The following is a 20,359-nucleotide window of genomic DNA, read 5'->3' as shown; positions in this document are numbered from 1 at the left end:
TCAAGTGCATTCAATACCATCCAACCAATTACATCCAGAGACAGTCTCAAAGAACAGGCTCTACACAGGGGACTGTTTTGGCTCTATGATACTGTGATTGTTGCATGTATCAGGAATGGACATGAAGAGGAGTCTGATAAAATCCTTCAGTGACTGGAGTTACAAAAACTTCCTCCTACTGGACACCTCTAAAACCAAGGAGATGGTAGTGGATTCTCAAAGGTCTAAGCCCCCCCCATAAGATGCTGCACATGTTTTACCAAACTATGGCAGCCAGTGTGCTGTTTGATGCTGCAGTCTGCTGGGGAGGCAGCATAAAGCAGGAGGATGCAAGGCAGCTGGACCAACTGGTGCAAGAAGCTGGTTCAGTGACTGGAATGAGGCTGGACTCACTGGAGGCTGTGGTGGAGAGATGCTCACAGACAGAGGTAGAGACCATCACTGACCATCCCCTTCACAACATCCTGATGGAGCAGAGAAGCAGCTGCAGTGGACGACTCAGCTCTATCTATCTATCTATCTATCTATCTATCTATCTATCTATCTATCTATCTATCTATCTATCTATCTATCTATGTCAGATCTACTGGAGTAAAAGTAAAAGTACATGTCACTCAGGTTACAGGTGTAGACTAAAGGAAAGGTGTGTGTGTGTGTGTGTGTGTGTGTGTGTGTGTGTGTGTTCGGTGGGCGGTCTAACGCAGCACATGTATATTTGCAGCAGTGGTATAACGTGACAGTCCAGTATTTAAATCAGCTGCTGCTCCTCTGTTGCGGAAGCGATTCGTTATGGGATGTTTCCAGTGAAAGCACAAGTCCAAGTCCAGCTGGTGAAGAAGTTTGAATGAGCTGAAACCCGAGTAACGTTCAGGCTACAACCCACTTGGGATTGGTTGGTGTAAGGAGGAGAAACCCTGCCTGCTCCGTCATGTGCTCGCCCTCACACTGACAGTCCAGTTGCGCGCAGTTGGAGAAGCTTTTTGTTGGGAAGTTTCTGTGGGTCGACCCGGCACAGGGAGGACACCACCCACCACCGCCGCGGGGTCCAATGCCGCACTTCTCCTCTGAGGATCCGGGTCACGCAGGCTACTTCACGCAGGTCTCCTCACAAGACCTGGGGATCTGGTTTTTAGCCGTCGCACCGCGGGGATGGTTCTTACCGTTCTGACTTGGCTTTTTCCTCGTTGGATTTAAAACAGGACACATGAAAGTGACGGTGTGTTTTGGTAGGACCCGAGTGGTCGTCCCGTGTGGCACTGGGGACTTGAAAGTCCACAACCTGGTGGAACAAGCCGCCATGAGGTACAAAAAGGCGATGGCAAAGGTAAGACTGCGCTGCGTGAGCGTCAACATGGCGCACTGTCCAACCACACCAAGGGAGTGAAGCTGGGGACTGTCCCTTCCAGTCAGAGTCCCCAGAGTCCCCAGTATAGACAGGGGGGTGCTCTGAGACCAGGAACAGACAGTTTTCTCCTGGATTAGACAGAATCTAGGACACATGTGTTTGTCTGACCCTGGACTGGTCTTCAACCAGGACTGGGACTGTCAGTGTAAAAATAAACAAACAAACTCACAAAGTGAATTAGACACTTTGATTTCATGATTCCTTCTCTTCATCGTGGGTTTGGGTGGATTCAAGTTTGCTCCTGGACTTTTTCTGGTCTTTCTGTCCTGTTGATGCTGCAGCTTTAAAACCTTTCAGTAAAATCCATTAGTTTATTGCTAATGTTTAATGTATGTAGGCCCAGATAAAACACACTGAACTTCCTGCAGAAGTCAGATATTAAGAGTAGTGCCTCTAGCAAACACACACACACACACACACACACACACACACACACACACACACACACACACATTCCTTCACACTTCCAGTCCTGTTTCTCAGTGCTAGAAGGTTTTTCATGGTCCAGCAGCATGGAGGAGACTGATCTAGCTCTGAACTATAAAAGATGTAATCATACTTTTCAGTTTCAGAATAAGAGCGTAAGACTGAACTGGTTTGTACACACCACAGCATGAAACCCAGTATTTTAGGTGAAAGTTGCCGTCAGGAACTTCATTTACAGGCAGTGCAGATATTCACGTCTAAAGGTTTTTTGAGCGAGGTATGGGACATGTGATCTGCTGCTCCTGCCACCCTGAGGCTTCAAGCTTGTATTTGCTGCTGCAGGACTCTCAGACGTTAGCCGGGTCAGCATACATGATGAGGAAGCAGAGACAGGAACGGGAGGAGCAGTTTGCTCTGCAGGCTCATGCTTGATTTCCAGAACTTGCATGTTTTGACTGTGTGTGCTGATCAGAAATCATTATCATTAAAAAGTTCATGATCCATGTATTAGAGATGATAATAATCAAGTTCTAGTAGCTAACCATGCTGCAGGTTATTGACCCTCCTGTATTTATTTATTATCTTTGGTGCCACAAAGAGGGTCATGGTTCTAATGGACCCCCTGGTCTGGACTTTTATTTTGTTAGGATTTCCTGTATTGCCTTAGGTTTTTTTTTTCATCTCCCATTTGGCTGGTTGGCTTTTTTTTTTTGTTCTTCGTGTCTTTGCCAGGTTCTCTGTTCTGTTCTAGTCGTCCCGTTCTGTCCCCCCAGTGATGTTCCTATAGTTTCCTGGTCACTGTGGACTGCAGCTTTGCCTCTGTAGTTTTGGATCCCTCGCTCAGGTGCAAGTTTTTGTTCCTACGTTTGGTTAGTCTCTTTGTTTCCTGAGACACCTTTAGTTTGGTTTTTGTCTTTGTTTTCGTGAATTGTTCTTTGCCGTGCCCTGCCTCTCCTCGTGTCCAGCCTCTTTTGTCTGACTTATGACGTAGCAAATCCACAAATGAAGCATTTGTCTTTTTGCATGCGTTATTGGATGTGCAGGACTTCTTAATGTCAGTACTTTGTCCTCAGGGGCTACCATACATATCTGTCCCAAACAACACCCTTTACAGCAGTAACTCTAGTCCTTAAGGGCCACTGTCCTGCTTCTTTTCTATTGCGGTTTTTGATTGGCTGAGCACACCTGATCCAGGTAATCAGCAGGGCAGGGATAGTAGAGTTGGAGACCCCTGCTTTAGGGTGTCCTCACTTACAAGGCATCTCAGGTTGCTGCACGTTAGAGCACATTGATGCATTCACTGACTTGTTACTGTATAGGACTAAATATCAGCTAATCTGAGTTGAAAGTAATAAGTAATGGACTTGGAGTGTTGTACACAGCTCTAGGAGAAATTTGACTGTGTTTAGTCAGCACCTGTGCATAGAAGTCAAAATCATCGCATCACAACATGCTGGGATTGCAAAGTATGTCGAAGATACACCATTAGACAGCACAGAGCCAGGCTTTTGCTCTTAGATTACAGCAGCCACATCTCACCTCTTCATATGTTTCCATAAGAAGCTTCTGCTCAGTTGGCCAGAGCCATGCTGCATGAGTCTTATGCACCTTTGCGTACACCTGCCTTGACATAGCTGCACCTTGAGCTGAGCAAACATGCAGTTGATTAACCCAGGATGTGGTGATTCAACTAGGACAAGCCTCACTCTTTTATTTATACTGGTTCCTTAATTGTACTTGGTCCTATAAAACCCCAGGTTCTGGTCACCTGATTGTTTGGATTGAATTCCTGCCATTTCCCGCTTCCCAGTCACATGTTCGTTCTGTCGTCGCTCTCAGTCGGCCTTCAATCCCTGGACTCTTTTTCACTGCCCCTGGAACTCTCTTTGGCCTCTGGCTTTGTGTGTTTTGTGTTATTCACTGGTCTCTGTACTGCCTTCCCCTCTCCTTGTTCCTGCAGAAAATCCCACCATCCTATCCGGGTCCACTCCTGATACTCATTCTGTGAGTGTGTCGTAGCCATGACTGGATCTGTGGCTGCACATATTCTCTATTTCATCACCGATACAGTTTGATTTTTTTTTTTTTTTGTGTTTCCTTTGTGGTTCTGAAAAGTCATTTACATATTTATCAAGACTCAACATGGTGCAGCATCAAGCACGTGGTGCACTACTCTGTGTGTTTTTTATGTAAACAAGAAGTGATACTTTCATAGAAGTTGCTGTGTGGACATAACGTAGCACCGTACAGGTACAGCTCCGTCTGACCATGCTGGTACACTTGTCATAGCAGCCACAGCCTCGTGAGGGCCAGGACTCTGCTTTGTTCTCTTCCTGCTAATCATTAACCTGCACTGGTAGAAGCTGGACAGGGGAACTAACACACTACAACTGATCTGGCATAACTTAGACACACACATTTGACTGGCTGACTGTTTAACTGGCTGATGGAGTGGACTGAAGTAAGAGCTGTCACCATAAACATCCCAGCATCTCCAGTGAGGAGCTTTATGCGTTAAAGCTGATGTTAAGCTGAAAGTGCAGTTCATTTGGTTTTCAATAAAATCACCTTATCAAGTGCTCGGAGTTGTTCAGCTTGTTTTTCTCATCCCACGTCTTCACGGGAAGACAGTTCCTCTTCCCCCTGGATTCAACTTTGAGCAAGTTTTAGCAAAGGCCAACTATGTGGTTTGTGGTGTTTCAACATGCAGGACACACCAGGGCCTCTTGGGTGTGATCCACTGTTTTGTCAACAGCTTATTTCTGTGGCCATGACAGCCCTTAGGACTGTTGGAGCAGGGAGTTAGTTAAAGAATTAAGACGGGATCAGATAAAGACGTATTCTCTGCACATACCTCTTATACTGCAACTATCATAGATTTGGCTTTAGCTCTAGGACACTGAAACATTTATTGCTTAATTGTTGCTTGGCTCTGTCTTAAAAGGCTCAGTAATGTCATCACTTTAACTGTTGTGCCTTGAAAGGTGAAAAGCAAAATGGATAAAGATTTTTGGCAAGGAAAACAGGTGCAACAATCCGTCTTTTCATGTAGTTGTGTGTATGTGAACGATATCTGGCCTTGCTGCGACTGCATTAACCTAAAACTGCTGCTTTGAGGTCTGGTATTATCACGTCTTTGGATGAAAACGTGTCTCCCTTCTCCTGGTGGTTTCTGACCTGAGCTTCACCTGAGACCCACTAAATGCACTTCAGGCCTTTCAACCCTCTGAGCCCTGCACAAACAGTCTGTGAGTGGAGAGAGTAAATAAACATGGTTGTGTATGGTCGGTGATTGCACTAGGCCAGTGTCAGACACTGTTTTCCTTACATTCTTGTATTAGTTGGCCAGATCATCTTGAACTGTCATAGATGTCATCAGCTTATTATCCTTCACAGCCATACGACATCACATAAACACAACAAACTTTACACCTGTGGCTGTGCTCATTTTGAAACTGTATGTGGTTTTTGCACTAATTCTTTTAGAAGGTCGGTGCAGAAATCGTATGTGTCAGTTCATACGATGAGATGATGGCATTTAAACGCAGAGCAGGTGTAATGTGGTTTGTTGTTTGTACCACAGGCACTTTAAGTCTGATGATTTAGGCCCAATGATACCCCGACCTGACAGCTGCCTTTGGTTTTAGTTTTTGGTTGGACTACAGGTTTTGAAGAACCTCAGGTTTACCTGTTCTTCTTGCAGAAGACCGTTATTATCATACACACAGCTTCAGACGCTATTGTGCATTTACATTCTTGTTCCCAGTCCCATGACATCACCTTCACTGAAGTCGTGAACCACAGCAAGGTGTGTTTTGTTGTTTGGTACCAGCATGCAAGTCTGTCATATCACTTGTCCAAGCTTTGGTGAGAATTTGAGTCTGTGTAATTTGAGACAGTGACCTTGTGATCTTATCAGATTAAAAAGTGTGTAGTCTGAGCCCAGCATAAGGAAAACCATATCAGAGATGCTTACTGTTGGAAAAGCTTCATATCTTTAGTGATGGGGCCTGTTCATTTTATGTCCATCTGTAGTTTAGCCAGTAAACGTGAAAACACATTTAATCAAATCATTGTGTTTTTGAAGTATATTACTGCTGTCACTGCTCTGCTCTTGTCTCTAAGGCTCAGTGACTGTTAGAAACAAAACATTTATCAGTAGATGTTTAAAGTGCACCAGGTTATAAGAGAATCCCACAGCACGAGTACAGACTGGGTGTCTGTTCATGTCTTTAGTTCCAACCTGACCATGTAGTTTTGAAAATGACTTGTACATCCAGCTCATCTTGTTTTAGTGGCCAACACGCAGATTTTTCTGAGAGAATATGTTAGATTATGGATTAACTTCAACTTCCAGTCTTTTTCTGCCCAGATGTTTTTTTTTCCTCGTCACAGAAACATGTTGCTGGATGATTAGTTTTTGCTTAGACCATGAAATCCAGTCATTTGGTAAGTGCAGCTGAAAAACAAGGGGGACTATCAACCATAGCTTTACTATTTTTGTGTAGTTAGTATTCATTAAAACATTAATTAACTCTCAGCTCACATTACACTCTGAAGAGGGCGTAGATGTCTTATATTATTACTATAAATATATTGTTTCCACATCCTCTAAGCCAACAGAGACTTGGAGCTGATACTGTCATAGTTGGGGGGGAAATAGTTCCAATACTTTAATAAGAGATGTGGTTTATCCTTAGTTGTTTTCTGAGACAGTGGGAATAGTGAGTTGCCACTGAAGGGCCAGTCACCTCACACCCTATCATTAGGGATCAGTAATGCCTGAGGGAAGACACAGCCTGTCAGTGGCATCTGCATCCTGCAGACAGACCCACATGTAAACAAGCCGTCTGATGCCTGATGGTTGATACATACAAATTCAAAAGGTTTGGCCATTGACAGTTTACATTCACTGTGAATGAGACCTGCCTTTGTCCCCTTGTGCACCCAAAGGTGCTCAACAGATTAAAGGGTGCCCAACTACACTATAGGGCAAAGTTGATAAATGCTCAACTTTATGCAAATATCCTCTGACAGTGTGAGCTACAGCCAGGTGACAGCCCACCAGGTCATTTAATTCAGAAGGAAGCTGCTACTTAGACGCATACCAAATGGTAAACAAAAGGAAACAAATACCATCACGGTCTCTGGCTTAGCTACATCATGTCTTTAGGGAGTGAGGAAATGGACTATAGCACATCTGGACATGTCTACTTAGAGCAGAGTATGTACAACAAATGCATAACACAACTACAGATTCACTGTAGGCCCCGTACAGCCAGCCGCCTTGTACTGACATGCACCATGAAAGTTGGACACTAATTATAGCTGATTTGGCTGAAGGGGTGGAATGCATTAAATTAAAATTGCAGCCTTGTGCACGTTGGAGGGGATGTTGTTGTAGAAGGTTAGAAAAAGGGTTGTTTCTAAATGCCAGACATATACATCAGTCCTTGTGCATCCTTTTTGTTTGTACTTCACTGACAGTGAAAGCACTTCAGGCCTTCTTGGTATTGTAGGAGGAAAAGTAAGGATTTGAGCCCCTTCTTGTTTGCTGTGATGGACAGGCTGATAGATGAGGTTAGACAGGAATCTCCATGGACCATCATGTTTGCAGATGACATTGTCATCTGTAGTGAGAGCAGGGAGCAGGTGGGGGAAAATCTGGAGAGGTGGAGGTTGGATCAGGTGTGATGTGTGACAAAAGAGTGTCAGCAAGAATGAAAGGAAAGGTGGACAAGACAGTGGTGAGACCAGCAATGTTGTCTGGTTTAGAGACAGTGGCACTGAGACAAAGACAGGAGGCAGAGCTGGAGGTAGCAGAGCTGAAGATGTTGAGGTTCTCTCTGGGAGTGACGAGGATGGATAGGATCAGGAATGAGGACATCAGAGGGACAGCTCATGTTAGATGTTTTGGAGAAAAAGCCAGGGAAGCCAGATTGAGATGGTTTGGACATGTTCAGAGGAGGGACAGTGAATACATTGGTAAAAGGATGCTGAGGTTAGAGCTGCCAGGAAGGAGGCCTAGAGGAAGACCAAAGAGGAGGTTCTTGGATGTAGTGAAGGAGGACATGAGGATAGTTGGTGTGGGTGAGGAGGATACAGAGGATAGGGTTGAATGGAGGCAGATGATTGGCTGTGGAGACCCCTGAAGGGAGCAGCCCAAAGGAAAAGAAAGATTTGAAACCTTGTGCACCATAAACTGCATTACCCCAGAGGTACTGATGTTTAATTACAACACAGGTTAGAGGGTTGAGACCACTGCCCCATAACCTGAATCCTCCCTCATGGTTCTTACTTATGGTGACCACGATCTCCAGCTTTGCTTAGCATTTCAGCCCTTATCAATAAGAAGATTCCACATAGACTGAGAGACCCTATCGATCTGCTCCATTTATTTATTTTAATGTTCCTGTGAACTGTGACTCTATTAAAGTGTGTGTGTGTGTTAGCGGCCCTAACACATCCATTACCAAATCCTTAGATATAAGAGCTTTATCTATGAAATCTCTAAGAATGACCTTAATGAATATCATAGTCTGGATAGAACCCAGACAGTTTTCCCTACGATTGATTGTCATGGGTGAGAAAGGCACAATGTCCTGCAGCTGAGGACACTCTGTGTTCACAGCACGTCAATCAGCCTCGAGCATTCGCAGTAAATGTGTGTACTCAAGTCTAGAACTTGGAAAAATGGCAAAAACAAAGTTGTAGGCCAGTTAACAAGACGAGACTAGTCACGGTTTGCTTGAGCTCCAGTCATGTTTTTATCTAAACTGGCTGCTCTGCTCTATATGTGTGTTTTTGTGTGTTAGATAAGATAGATCTACCTTTAAGCCCAGTCCGGCTTTATTTACTAACTGATACTGTGATGTGTAACTTCGATAAATCGAGAGGGGCTTATTTACAATATACTACCTTCAGGTGTTTGTTTGACTCAGCCAAAACAACTAGAGTGACATCTTGAGAGGGTGTAACAACTACGAACAGGAGGCTGAACGTAGCTGTTCGTGTAAAGCCTGAAATATTCTTCTTATCTTAAAGACTCTAAACATGTCAGAGAAATTTATTGGGTACATTAACTATTTTTGTTTGCAGTAGTTACCGTACCGATGTGATGAACATAACGTAGTGTCTCAACATGTTAAACCGGAGTTGCCACTCCCTCCGTTTGGCCTTTGCACTCCTGGGATCTCACTTGCTCTCAGACCTATAGGGATTTGCAGTAACACACACAGAATTGCTTTGTCTCACTGATATAATGGACTTCTTCCCCCTTAACTAAACCTTACCCTCCCTCTAACCTTAAGTCTATGAGGGCGGTGCAGTGTACAAAGGTGTCAAGGTCAATTAACACACAGTTATGGAAAGAGGAGTACACATGAGTACATAGGAGTACACATGAGTACATAGGAGTACACATGCACAGTATTCTCTCTTAAAGAAGCGATCCTATTGTCTTCGATGTGAAGTGTGTATTCTTGTGTAAGAAGGTTTGTTGCGTCTCTGCTCCATGTGTCCGTACAGTTAGTTTTATTTCTGCGTCTGTCCCAAAAAAGAAACCATTGATTTTATAAGAAGTAAGAGGTCTGGTTGAACTAGTGTCTTCTGGGCAGCTTTTCCCACATAAAGAGTGAAAAATACAAGTTAGGAATATTAACTAAGAGTTTACCTCTGAACCTAATTATAAAAGAGACTATAATTACAATAATACACTGTTAATTATTATCTACTTGTTTATGTTCATTTAATAACCAGCGTTGGTCGGGCCTGACTTCGATAACAACCTCTCAGGAGCCCATCAGTTCCCCAAACTGGGTATTTTAGTTTAAAAAGAAAAATGTAATGCTCCAGAACTTACTGTAAGAAAATCTACCAGCAGCAAAGTGTCAGTGGATCTGTCCTGCCTTACTGTCTAATTGGCTGAATGCTGTATTATAATGAGACTACTCAATGAAACCCTCGTGTGTTTTAATTGTCTAGTGAAAATGTCATCACAGCAGTGACTCCAGCTCCGGCTGAGCCATGAGGGAGCAAGTCTGGCCTAACCCAAACACCAGACCAGATGCTGAACTTTCCATCATGATATATATACAGTTGTGGTCCTGTAGGAGCCAGATTTACGGACTGCGAATCTTAAGCCGATCACACAGCAGGGGGACTAAGTACAGAGGTTTATCCAAGCATACGACTCATTTCAAATTAGGACTGTGGGGAAATGAGGTGCCATTTGTCTAAAAATGGTCATGTCTTTGAATTCTGGTGAAAACAGGACGTTTTCTTTGGCTCTCTGCTTTTCATCCCCGACACATCTACACCATGAGGCTCCAGAGAGCTGACAGCAGCCGTAGAGAGGGTCAATACAAATGTACATACACTTTTCATGAATGTCTGTGCTACAAAACCAGTAACTTACAAACTGACTTTTATTCAACTTGTTTTTCTTACAAGTGAAAGTTTCTGCCATTAACGAACGTTGTTCCTTTGGGGTTTCCCATAACTTTGGCATCGTCTCAGAAACTGAGGTGCGGATTAATAGATGTTAGTAGAAGGAAACGTTCTAACTGGGCCTGTAACTGAATGTTATAGTGAGTATTGATCTCTCTCTGTTCCCTGACAGACTCCAGAACAGTGGAGAGCAGTGGCTGAGCTAATTGTGGTTTACAGCATTGTAGGCTGGTTGCTGTGTGTTTTTAGCTCAGCTCTCCAACTCGCTGACGACACATGAAGGTTCAGAGACAGAAGAGAGTCCTGGAGTGGCGTTTATATAAAACAGATGTATAATAATGGGCATAGGGAGGCTGCAAAACAATGATAAACAGTTAGTTTAAAATCAGACTAGAAGATATATTTAACATTTTATCGAAGATGAAGCGGCGAATATGTTTTCTCTTGCGTTTGGTTAGTCACAGCAGCTTTCCTTTGTACAGTAGTTGTCTCGCACCTTCTCCTGTTGTACCGACGTACATGGCTGGAATGACAAATAATCCTCTTGACAAATGCAGCCACAGAGCAGATGTATTTTTAGCAGCTTGGATTATAAATACTAAATAGAGAAAGCTGTTTTTATGTTGTGTGGAAGCGCATTGCAAAGAACAGGTGAGACAAATGCATGAATAAGCCCTGTTTTGGAAATGAGATGTGTCGAAGGTGATGTCCAGAACCCGGGCTCTAGGTATTTGAGTGACGCGGTTGTTTAGAGGTACTGAAGGTCATGAGGGGGATTAGGAGGAGCTTGTTTTTCTCACTGTTTAGGAGCAGAACTGATGGTTGGAGACAGATGCATACACATGAAGAAGTTTAATGTTGTTAAAGTGGATTCTTGTGTTTCTGATTAATTAAGGTGGGATACTTTGAGGAGTAGTTATAGGTGTAGGCTGAGGGTGGAGGTAGCTTCTCAGGAGTGGGATTAACAGGAATAATGGTATCTGGTTTGGAAGTTGAGGCCAGTAGTGCACAATGGACACTATTACATCTAGTTAAGTTTGACTTAATGTAGGGTGGCGATAATAAATGTTACATGCTACATGTTACATCTGCCCAGTTACAGTGTGAAGCTCGTTACAGCCTGGGAGATTCTCCTGTGTTGTCACCGCATGAAGCTTTGGAGTCAGTTCAGTTTCTTGGCACCATATCATACACTGTGGATGGGCTACATGCAGTATACTGTACACATGCAGGGCTGCATGCACTGTGCAGTGAGGAGTCATATGTCTCTCTGCACTGCACAGTGGAGGCTGTGGGCACTTTGGTGAGGCAGGGCATCAATAATGCACAAATCATGAGGGTGATTTTTGTCTTACAAGAATCAAAAATCCCACCTTATTTTAGTTTTTGTCGCCGTAGTCGACGGTTTGGGATCCCAGCGGGAAGCTTTTTGTTATTTTAGTCTTTTTAATGGTCTAGATTAAAGTTTAAACTGTCTCACCTCCACCATACGTCGACCAGATGACTCTTCTGTGGGGTCATTTGGGGCTGAAGAAGGTTAACAACCATCAACCTTTCTGAACGTGCAGGATCAGCTTAGTTCTGACTGATAATACAGACTGACCAGTGGGGGAGCATACGATCCGTAGGTCATAGCTGGAAACTGACTAAACTGACTAAAGTGTTAAACTGACACTCACCCAGCAGACACTGAAAGTCTGGAGATGTTCAAGTCCTACATGACATTTTGAGATTTACTGAGATTCTGTCTGGTATCTGTTTACTCTCATAGTGGTTTTGAGAATCAGGCTGATGTCAAGATATAAAATAATCTTTTTGGTTTGAAAGGTGTTGTGGTCCGTCACAGAAGGTACCCACACTGAGGCTGGAACTAAAGCACTTCACAGGAACCACTAACCCATGAGCCCCAGGCGAACAGATGTGTCCTCTCACATGTCACATGAGGAGACATGTCACATAAAACAAATCTTCCCATCACAGATTGTTTTCTTGTGTGAAATGTTTTATATGTTACACTGATCTTAAAGTTTCAACAGGTGTCACAGCAAAAACCTGTTATGAACATAGATGCCTAAACATATTACATCAGTTTCTACCTGTAACACAGGTACGTGTAAACACAGTATTGTCATCTGTGTGACTTATCTTTTGTACGGTATAGCTCTCATTTGTTTCTCAACGGTTCCTCATATTTTATCCGTCTCATGAATTGTTGCTGCTGATAATGTGTGAAACTGCATCAACCTGTTTGTTTTTTGTTTTTATGGGATAATCTCCAAAAGCTTGACCCTCTCAGCTTATTAATGAGAAATGTGTCTGTGTTGCCTTTGGTGAAACACGTACACGTTTGGCTGCAGTGAGAGTTGTCAGATTTTTTTGAAAACACTTTCAAACCCTGGTGTGATGTGGGATTTGAACATGCATCTTCTTGCTCTGGAGGGCACATGTGTTACCAATGTGCCCCAGGGTCCTGCTGCTGCCCTGGGCATCAATCTCCTCATGTTCCTCCTGTGAGAATAGTAACACGTCACAAAACACACACAGGCACATGTTCTCCTTTACCTGCAGACACTTTTTTTCTCAGCCTCATCCTTCCCCCCCAGTTTCCTGCAGAGCATGTGCATGTCCTGGAGTGGTCTTTGACAGGAACAGGCAGTGCACCCTGGTACAAAGGAAGAGCTTCTGACAACACCCACCTCTCTGTTTCACCTCACCCTCTATTCTACCACTGGATTAGAAAAGCGAATTCCTCATCAGGGTGGCAGTATTTTCATTTGACAACGATGTGCGAGGCTCACAGTGAGACGACTGGGAAACCTCTACTATACAGTTGAAGAAAATACATATAAGAAGGCAGAAGTTTCCAACATGATCTACTTATTAACGTCTGAATTTGGGCGAAGTTACAGCTGAATAACTACAAGGGCCGATCCAGTGTAACCTGCTGATTTAGCAGCAGAGAGGATGAGAAGGGAATGAGCTGAGGTTCACAGTATATGAAACAGCTTTGCACATCTTAAACTACACTTCCCTATAAAGAATAAAACATCATATTGACTTAAGCTTTCAATCTGATATATTATATATATATTAACACAGTTAAATAGCAAACAGAAAGGAGGTGCTTACATACACATGTTGCTGCCTGTTTCATGTCTATGCCCATTCTACTCACTCTCTCAGTAAAAAAGGTCTGAGCCCAGTGCTCCTTTCATAAGACCCGTCAACGTGGGATAAAGATATTTCATGATGTTAGTACATGCCACAGGCCCTGTATGCCAGCGAACTAGATCATCATATGATCAGCCGATTCCTAAGGGGGCACAAGCTGATAAGTCCCTTGGCCTGGTTAGAACCAATATGATGTATGGTTATACTTACATAAAGCTACAAATCCTAAGTCTATGGTACCAGTAAAGCCGACGTATTACTGACCTAATACTCTTTTTTTTTTTTTTTTTTTTTTCCCCCCCAGGATTCTGGTTATTGGGTCCAGGTCCACAGGTTGGAACACAGAGATGGAGGCATTTTGGACCTGGATGACATGTTGTGTGACGTGGTGGATGACAAAGATAGGGTGAGTCAGTGTGTGTGTGTGTGTGTGTGTGTGTGTGACAAAATAAGTGTTTGAATGTTTTTCGGTTGTTTATTTTTCAGACTTGTGGCTTTTTCGATTTGTGGACTCTGAAACAGTTTGTCTGAAGCTGTGACAGTATTTAGGGAGATGTGGTCATGATTACACAATAATTACACAATGATACTCATCATTACTAAAACATTACTGCTGCACAGTCACTTGTTCTCTGGGTAACTATCATATTTGTGGTGCTTTGGATGATGGAGCACAGGCTGTAATCTGTGGTGGATGAATACATGATTGCTAACCTGAGATATTTCCAAAGAATTAAAAGCAACAGCAACACACAGACCATGAAGACATTTGATATGTAATAGATTTGACTTCAAACTGTGAAAGTCGATTTATCTTGAGTTCACGTCCCATCAGAACTAAAACCAACATGGTCATCGTGGTGCGTTAGCATTTCTCCTCAGGATGTTGGATGTAAATCTGAAAATGAAGAACAAAGTGTGTTTCACAGTGAATAATTCATTTCCCACATCTGCTACCTGACATTTAGAGCAGTTCAGTCGCTTTGAAGACTTGACTGAAACCTGAAGATGCTCTTTGGTTTTGTGTGTGTATTTCTACATAAGGCGGAGTAACACACCTTTTTAGTGAGTGTGTGCTAGGTGCCATGGTTACGCATCAGGTGGGATCAGTGGTGGGAGCAGCTGTTTTGCACCTGCTCCTTTTTCTCTCTTGTTTCATCATTTAATTTTCCCTGTTCTGGTCTTGCATCTGCTGTGAGCCCCGCAGACTAGAGAGATATAAAAAGAAAAGGAAGAGAGAAACAGATCCTGTATATTTCTGCTTTTCTTTATCTTCATTTGCCCTGATGCTGTGAAGATCTGCTCCCCCTTGTGGATGTGAATGTGTATCAAACCCTTAAGTGTCTTTCACCCCCTGAAGAAATAGCAGGTCTGGCAAACTGCAGTAAATATCTGTTTATGACAAGCTGGGACAGTTAACTGCAGTGAGACGGGCCTCTCTCTTTCTGTGTGTGGGTGTTTGCGTCTCTGTGCGTATAGTTGGAGTAGTAAAACTAGTTGGTCCAGTTCTTTCCATCAGCTGCTGCCTACATCCCTGTATAATGTGCCAATAGACACACAAGAGAGCAAACAGTTAACCAGACATAACAAGCAGAAGAAAAAAAATTAACCCATCAGTGACAAGAGCTCGTATTCCTATAGATGTAGAACTTTCATTGGGTTCCTGGGCAGTGTAGGCTGCTACTACTGTGTATGAAGAAGCACCGTGTCTTCTTACTCCTTCGTTGTTAAGTCAATTTTAAGTTAATTTGACCAAAAGTCAAAGTGGTTTTTGTCTGGTTTTGTTGCAGACCAGATTAAACACCGACACTGTGGCGTCTTCCTCTTGGGGACCATGTAAATCAGTGATGACTCGGTGTAAGGTTAGTGAGAAGTTAAGGTTAGGGCAAGTCTCGAGGAAGTGAATGTTTGTGTATATTGGAAATAAGTGTGTGTGTGTGTGTGTGTGTGTGTGTGTGTGTGTGTGTGAGATGCCTGGCTTTGGTTCAGCAGTTAGATTATCGTGTTGTGATTCATGTGCGTTCATAGAGCTGCATGTTGCAGCCTGTCTGTCTCTGCTCCACTTCACGTTGATGATCTAACTTCCATTTCTCACGCGCTGGAAACATGAGTGTATTTGTACAGTCGGGACAGGTTTAGGTTCAGCCTTTTTATTTTTTATTTTTTACATTATAAAGATAATTCTGATGAAATGCTTTAACTTTGTTGGTGTCATATTCAGAGTCGGGTTTCATAGTGGAAGATGTCTGAGCAAAGTGCCTCTTCTCCGAACTGAGACACAGAAACCTGTAGTTTAGTTGTGTCAGTGATGTGTGTGTGACACTATGGGTTAAGTTGTGTCTCTTACTGGTGATGAAAGTCCAGTGTGTGAGTAACACAATAGATTTTTTTAGGGGTTAAAGATGCTTTGTACACTGCTGCCACCATGTGGACTAAAGTGTGAAGTACTATGTTGTCAAAGAGGTTTGTTTTCATCTTAATAAACTAGACATGTAGCAGGTTAAATTTTTTCTGTTGACAATGTAAACACTTTTCTATGGAAACACATGTCACTGTATGAGATCAAGTTTAAAGCTTTTCAGGTGCACAACAAACCTGAGACTAAAAAAAAAAAAACATCCTCTGCAAGTTTGTATTTTAATGCACTTGAATATTGAAATCAGAAAACAAAGGTCTGCCCTCACTCGTGTGTCTTTTCCTCTGTCGTGAAATGGGAGGAAACCATGCACGGAGAAAAGAACTGACGAAACATGTTTTAGAAAAATGCTGACGCGTTTCTGATGATGGTACAGCTGGATCACAGCTGGATCTGCTGGATCTGCTGAGTCTGCAAATCTGATGAGCTCAGTGTGGCTCAGTGTTTGTCTTTGCAAAATAATGTGATGCAGAACAGTGTTGTGATGACGTGCGACATGCATGCATGTTTCCACTACTGCTACATGTTATGTGCAGCAAATGTGGTTGTTGCCATGAGCTCGACCTTAACTCTTCACAGTTGGGTTATTATTAAGTCTTTAGCAGGACTGAATAATCCACATGGAAAGTAATAAGATTATATAAATGATTGAGTCACTCTAGTGTGGAGGAAATATCTAGCTGAAAAGCCTTAGGTCACACTTTTGAAAATCCATTCAATGTGCAGAAATACTTCTAACAGCTGTAAATGGCTGTAAATGGTCATAACAGACATTTCATCCATTTACCTGATGGCAATGAGCAACAGAAATGACTTCTGGTTAGAAAATGGCCAATTTAATGGCAATTTAAATGGTATATATGTTCATTCAGACCCAGGCAGAAGTGAGTGTGTCAGGAAGTCTTTTGAATTTGTGATGCCAAATTGTGAAAAGAGAAAAGTGATTTGTCTGATAATAAATGTTGAATTGCAGTTTCTGTCGTTAGCAAATAAAACATAGACCCAGTAAAAAAAAAAAAAAATAAATAAATCTGTATCCTCATCCCAGGCCAACGATAATATAAAAACCTCCTGATCCGAGTCACAGTGTTTGAACATTTGTTTGCCAGTTTCCTTTCTCATGGCAAACATAGTACATTACACAACTGTATTTCAGATAAATAAAAATATGAAAGTTAAACTAAATTCTTTGGTCACTTCCAAATAAATATACTAGGTCTGCTGTGGTGCAGCAAGCATCACTGTTGTTTTAAGGGATCACCAACACTTGCCTGGGTCTGGGACTGTGGAGTCTTGTGCTCTAGAGGATAACACTGCTCCAGGTGGTAAAAAAGATTAGTGGTGTTACCTGTTTTTAGTGGAACATGCTTGTTCTTGCCAGATATGCATCTATGTTTTGCAGTGCATGGTACTCTGCTCCTGCCAGACTTTACAAATCCAAAATATCTCTATCGAAATATTATCTATCTTAATGTCAGTCGTGGTCAATTAGTAATCAAAAACATCTCACAGCGATTACCATGTGTCAGTGCTTCACATTGATTAGCATCAACATATTGTCTATAAGCACAGTACCTCCACGTGACTGAAGAATCAGAATAAGAAGAAATACTTTTAAAGAAATTTAATTTAAATTTTATTTACTATAAATGTTTATCATCACATTCTGGATTCTGGCCTGTGGGTGTGAGAGTTTAAAGAGTGAAGATGTAAAAACGAACAGGCAGAACATCTTTTCTTAATGAAGCTCTTGATTGAAACTCTTCACACATGACTAACCCTTATCCGGTGTGATAGCTTGCACAGTGTAAGTTATCTAAATATTGAACACAAGTGGATCTTGTTAACAAATAAATAAAGATGATTTCATGAGCTGGGTCCCTGTTGGTTGTAGTCTGACTCTTGCTCATTACCAGAGGTTAGTCAAAGCAAACCTGTCCTCTGTGCTTAATGAGCTCGGGGGCGAAAGGTGAATCCGAGGGGAGATTAACGGAAAAGCTCATTACGGCAGAAACACCTAAATCAGCAGTTTGGTGCAGTGTTTTACAGCAGGTGCATGCAAATGTTGCACTGACTCCTCTAAACCACAAAGAGGCACTCAAGCCCAGTTCATACAGTCTTATTGGTCTTATGTGTCTACAGTCTGCCGCACAGGGTCTTTTCTCCCGGAATCACTGAATAACAGACACATCATTTATATAAGGAAAAAAAACAAACAAAGCTAATAAATAAAAGAAGTAACAGAGAAGAGAAAGGCCAAATTACACCTAACTGATCGCATCCTCCGCTTCTGCTAATGACGCCTGTTTATAATGAGCAGCACATCCGTGGCTCCTGTGGTTGAGCTCCTTGGACAGTTGGCATTTTCTTGGCCCCTGAACTTGGCATTGCCATGGCAACCGCAGTTGGGGGGCCAAGTGGGCACCTGTGCTGGGTCGAGATCAAGCCGTGAGTGAAATTAGCCAAAGCTAAAGCAGGGTCCCAGCAGCTGCCCCCGGTACCAGAACACTGCCAGGGGAAATCAAAGACTAATTACTCTATTTGTGCGTTTGTGTGTGTCTGTGAGTGTGTGTATACACACTCTTGGGTATACATGTGTTTGTGTGTGAATGTAGCATCTATTAGCATAGACTGTGTGCGTTGTTTTTTATTTTTTTAGTATGAATAATCTTTATTGCACAGATGTTCCTCAATGTTTCAGTTCATCCATTGAGCCCCATGTGGTTTTTTGCACTATAATATTATAAAGTTTGTTTCTCTGGAGGAAGAAACAGCCTGAGTGAGTCCAGTCATTAAACCATTAACACATACTGGGATTGTGTAGTTAGACAACAAGTACCAGTCAGTTGTCAGACGCATTGATTTTTCAGCAGTTTTTAAAATATCACTACGCCTTTTCCTGTCAGAAACAATACAGATTGATAGATTTGGTCATAAATATGCCACAGTGTGTTCCACGTCTTGTTCTGTTTTGCTCTACGTTTATACAGTATTTGACACAGAACAAATGGAGTTCTTATGAATATTTAACAGAGTTGTATTTACAGCTCTTTCAGAAAGGTTACGGTGCCACTGTTTCAAATTAGTAGACATAGATGCTGCAGGAGAAGATTTAGCCTGGCAGCTCATCAGCTTAGCCTGTATTGTTGTTAACGGTTCAGTAGATCTGACGTTTGTGTGATTGTTTTTGCATATCCTGTTACTCTACTCTCCTATTAGCAGGTCACATGGACGTTTATTGCTGGGTTTTAACATCTTTCATGGTTGTTTGTCTCTATGTGGCCCTGTGATGGACTGGGGACCTGTCCAGGGTGGACCCCTGCCTTTCACCCAAAGAGAGCTGGGATAGGCTCCAGCAGATCCCTGGGACCCTGGTTAAGGACTAAGGGGGTACAGATGATGGATGGATGGATGTGTCAGGATCTGAACCGGGTTTCCGGTCCTTAGCCCTGCCTGACGTTTTATTTTGGTTAGTTTCCTGTTTCTGTTCTGTGTTTTGTTCCAGGTGACTTTACGTTATCAGTTGTAGATTGCTTTCACCTGTGTCTTGTGTTCAGTATTTAAGTTCTCTGGTTTCCTTTGTTCCTGGCCGGATCATTAGTTGTGTCTACAGCGCCTAGTGTAAGTGTTTCTATTCATGTTTGTCTACCTGCCCGCCGAACGGCGGAGTTTTGAGTTTCCTGCCTGAACCCTGGAGAATAAAGCGTGTTTGTTGCCTGCACTTGGGTCCTCACCTCTCCTCCTTCTCACCACACCACCCGCATTCGTGACAGGATGGACAAATAATTTTGCTGCTCCAGCAGATAGAAATGTAAATACTGAACTGCACATTGCTACTGCAGTACTAGTACTTTTTGTACAGGCTTCATGGTTGATCTGTGTGTACCGTACTATAAGTCTCACTTTTTGTGGTTCACTGGCTTGTCCTGTGATTTATATAGCAAAGCGACATATGTGTATTAATTTACTGTCATTCTGTCGAGCAGTCAGTAGTATTAGATGGTACTTTTGGCACAACTGAAGATAATCCTGTAGTGGTCTCTGGGAGAGAGGGAAGAGGTAACAAGATGGTCGATTGTTGGACTGTTTTACCGAGATAATAAGGCAAACAGGACGGCGGCTGTAACAGAATGATGGCTGCCTCGGGGCTTCAGGGTGAGGGAGCAGAATAAAGAGATTCTGAACTCAGGCCTTTGGGCAGATTTTGAATATTCACTAAGTCTCTGCTCTCGATATGAAATTATCAAATTTGTGCACCTTTAGAGAAAGAAGACTGGATCAAGCTTTTTGTGAGGGAAGTAAATAATGTGATAAACAGAGTAAAAATCAATAATCACTCAACATGAAGATGCAAATGTTAGAAAATAAAATACAAAGTCAGGTGAAGAGACTAAGCCCAAACTGTGACCATATTTTAGTGTTTTGCTGTGTCATTTCCATCTCAAATTGCCTCAGATCAGCTCCGTGATGTGGACGTTTGTGCAGGATGTGCA

General features: G+C 42.6%; 1 protein-coding gene across 6 annotated transcripts in view; it reads left to right on the top strand.

Annotated features, from left to right (window-relative positions):
• The first annotated feature begins 782 nt into the window (after nucleotides 1–782).
• LOC113121628 (partitioning defective 3 homolog) overlaps nucleotides 783–20,359 on the top strand; it is a 232,201-nt gene continuing 212,624 nt past the window's right edge. For 4 of the 6 annotated variants that reach the window (XR_003294765.1, XM_026292297.1, XM_026292299.1 and 1 more), the window contains exons 1-3: nucleotides 783–1,324; nucleotides 13,755–13,856; nucleotides 15,241–15,312. Coding sequence is in view for 5 of the 6 variants with exons in the window: in XM_026292297.1 (XP_026148082.1) it covers nucleotides 1,205–1,324; nucleotides 13,755–13,856; nucleotides 15,241–15,312 (294 nt within the window). In the remaining variant the exon portion in view is untranslated. The remainder of the gene's footprint in view (nucleotides 1,325–13,754; nucleotides 13,857–15,240; nucleotides 15,313–20,359) is intronic. The other 2 variants (XM_026292300.1, XM_026292301.1) reach the window with 2 other exon arrangements.

The sequence above is a fragment of the Mastacembelus armatus genome, chromosome 20, assembly GCF_900324485.2.
Source record: "Mastacembelus armatus chromosome 20, fMasArm1.2, whole genome shotgun sequence".
Taxonomy (NCBI): Eukaryota; Metazoa; Chordata; class Actinopteri; order Synbranchiformes; family Mastacembelidae; genus Mastacembelus; species Mastacembelus armatus.
This window is presented reverse-complemented; position numbering and strand designations above follow the sequence as displayed.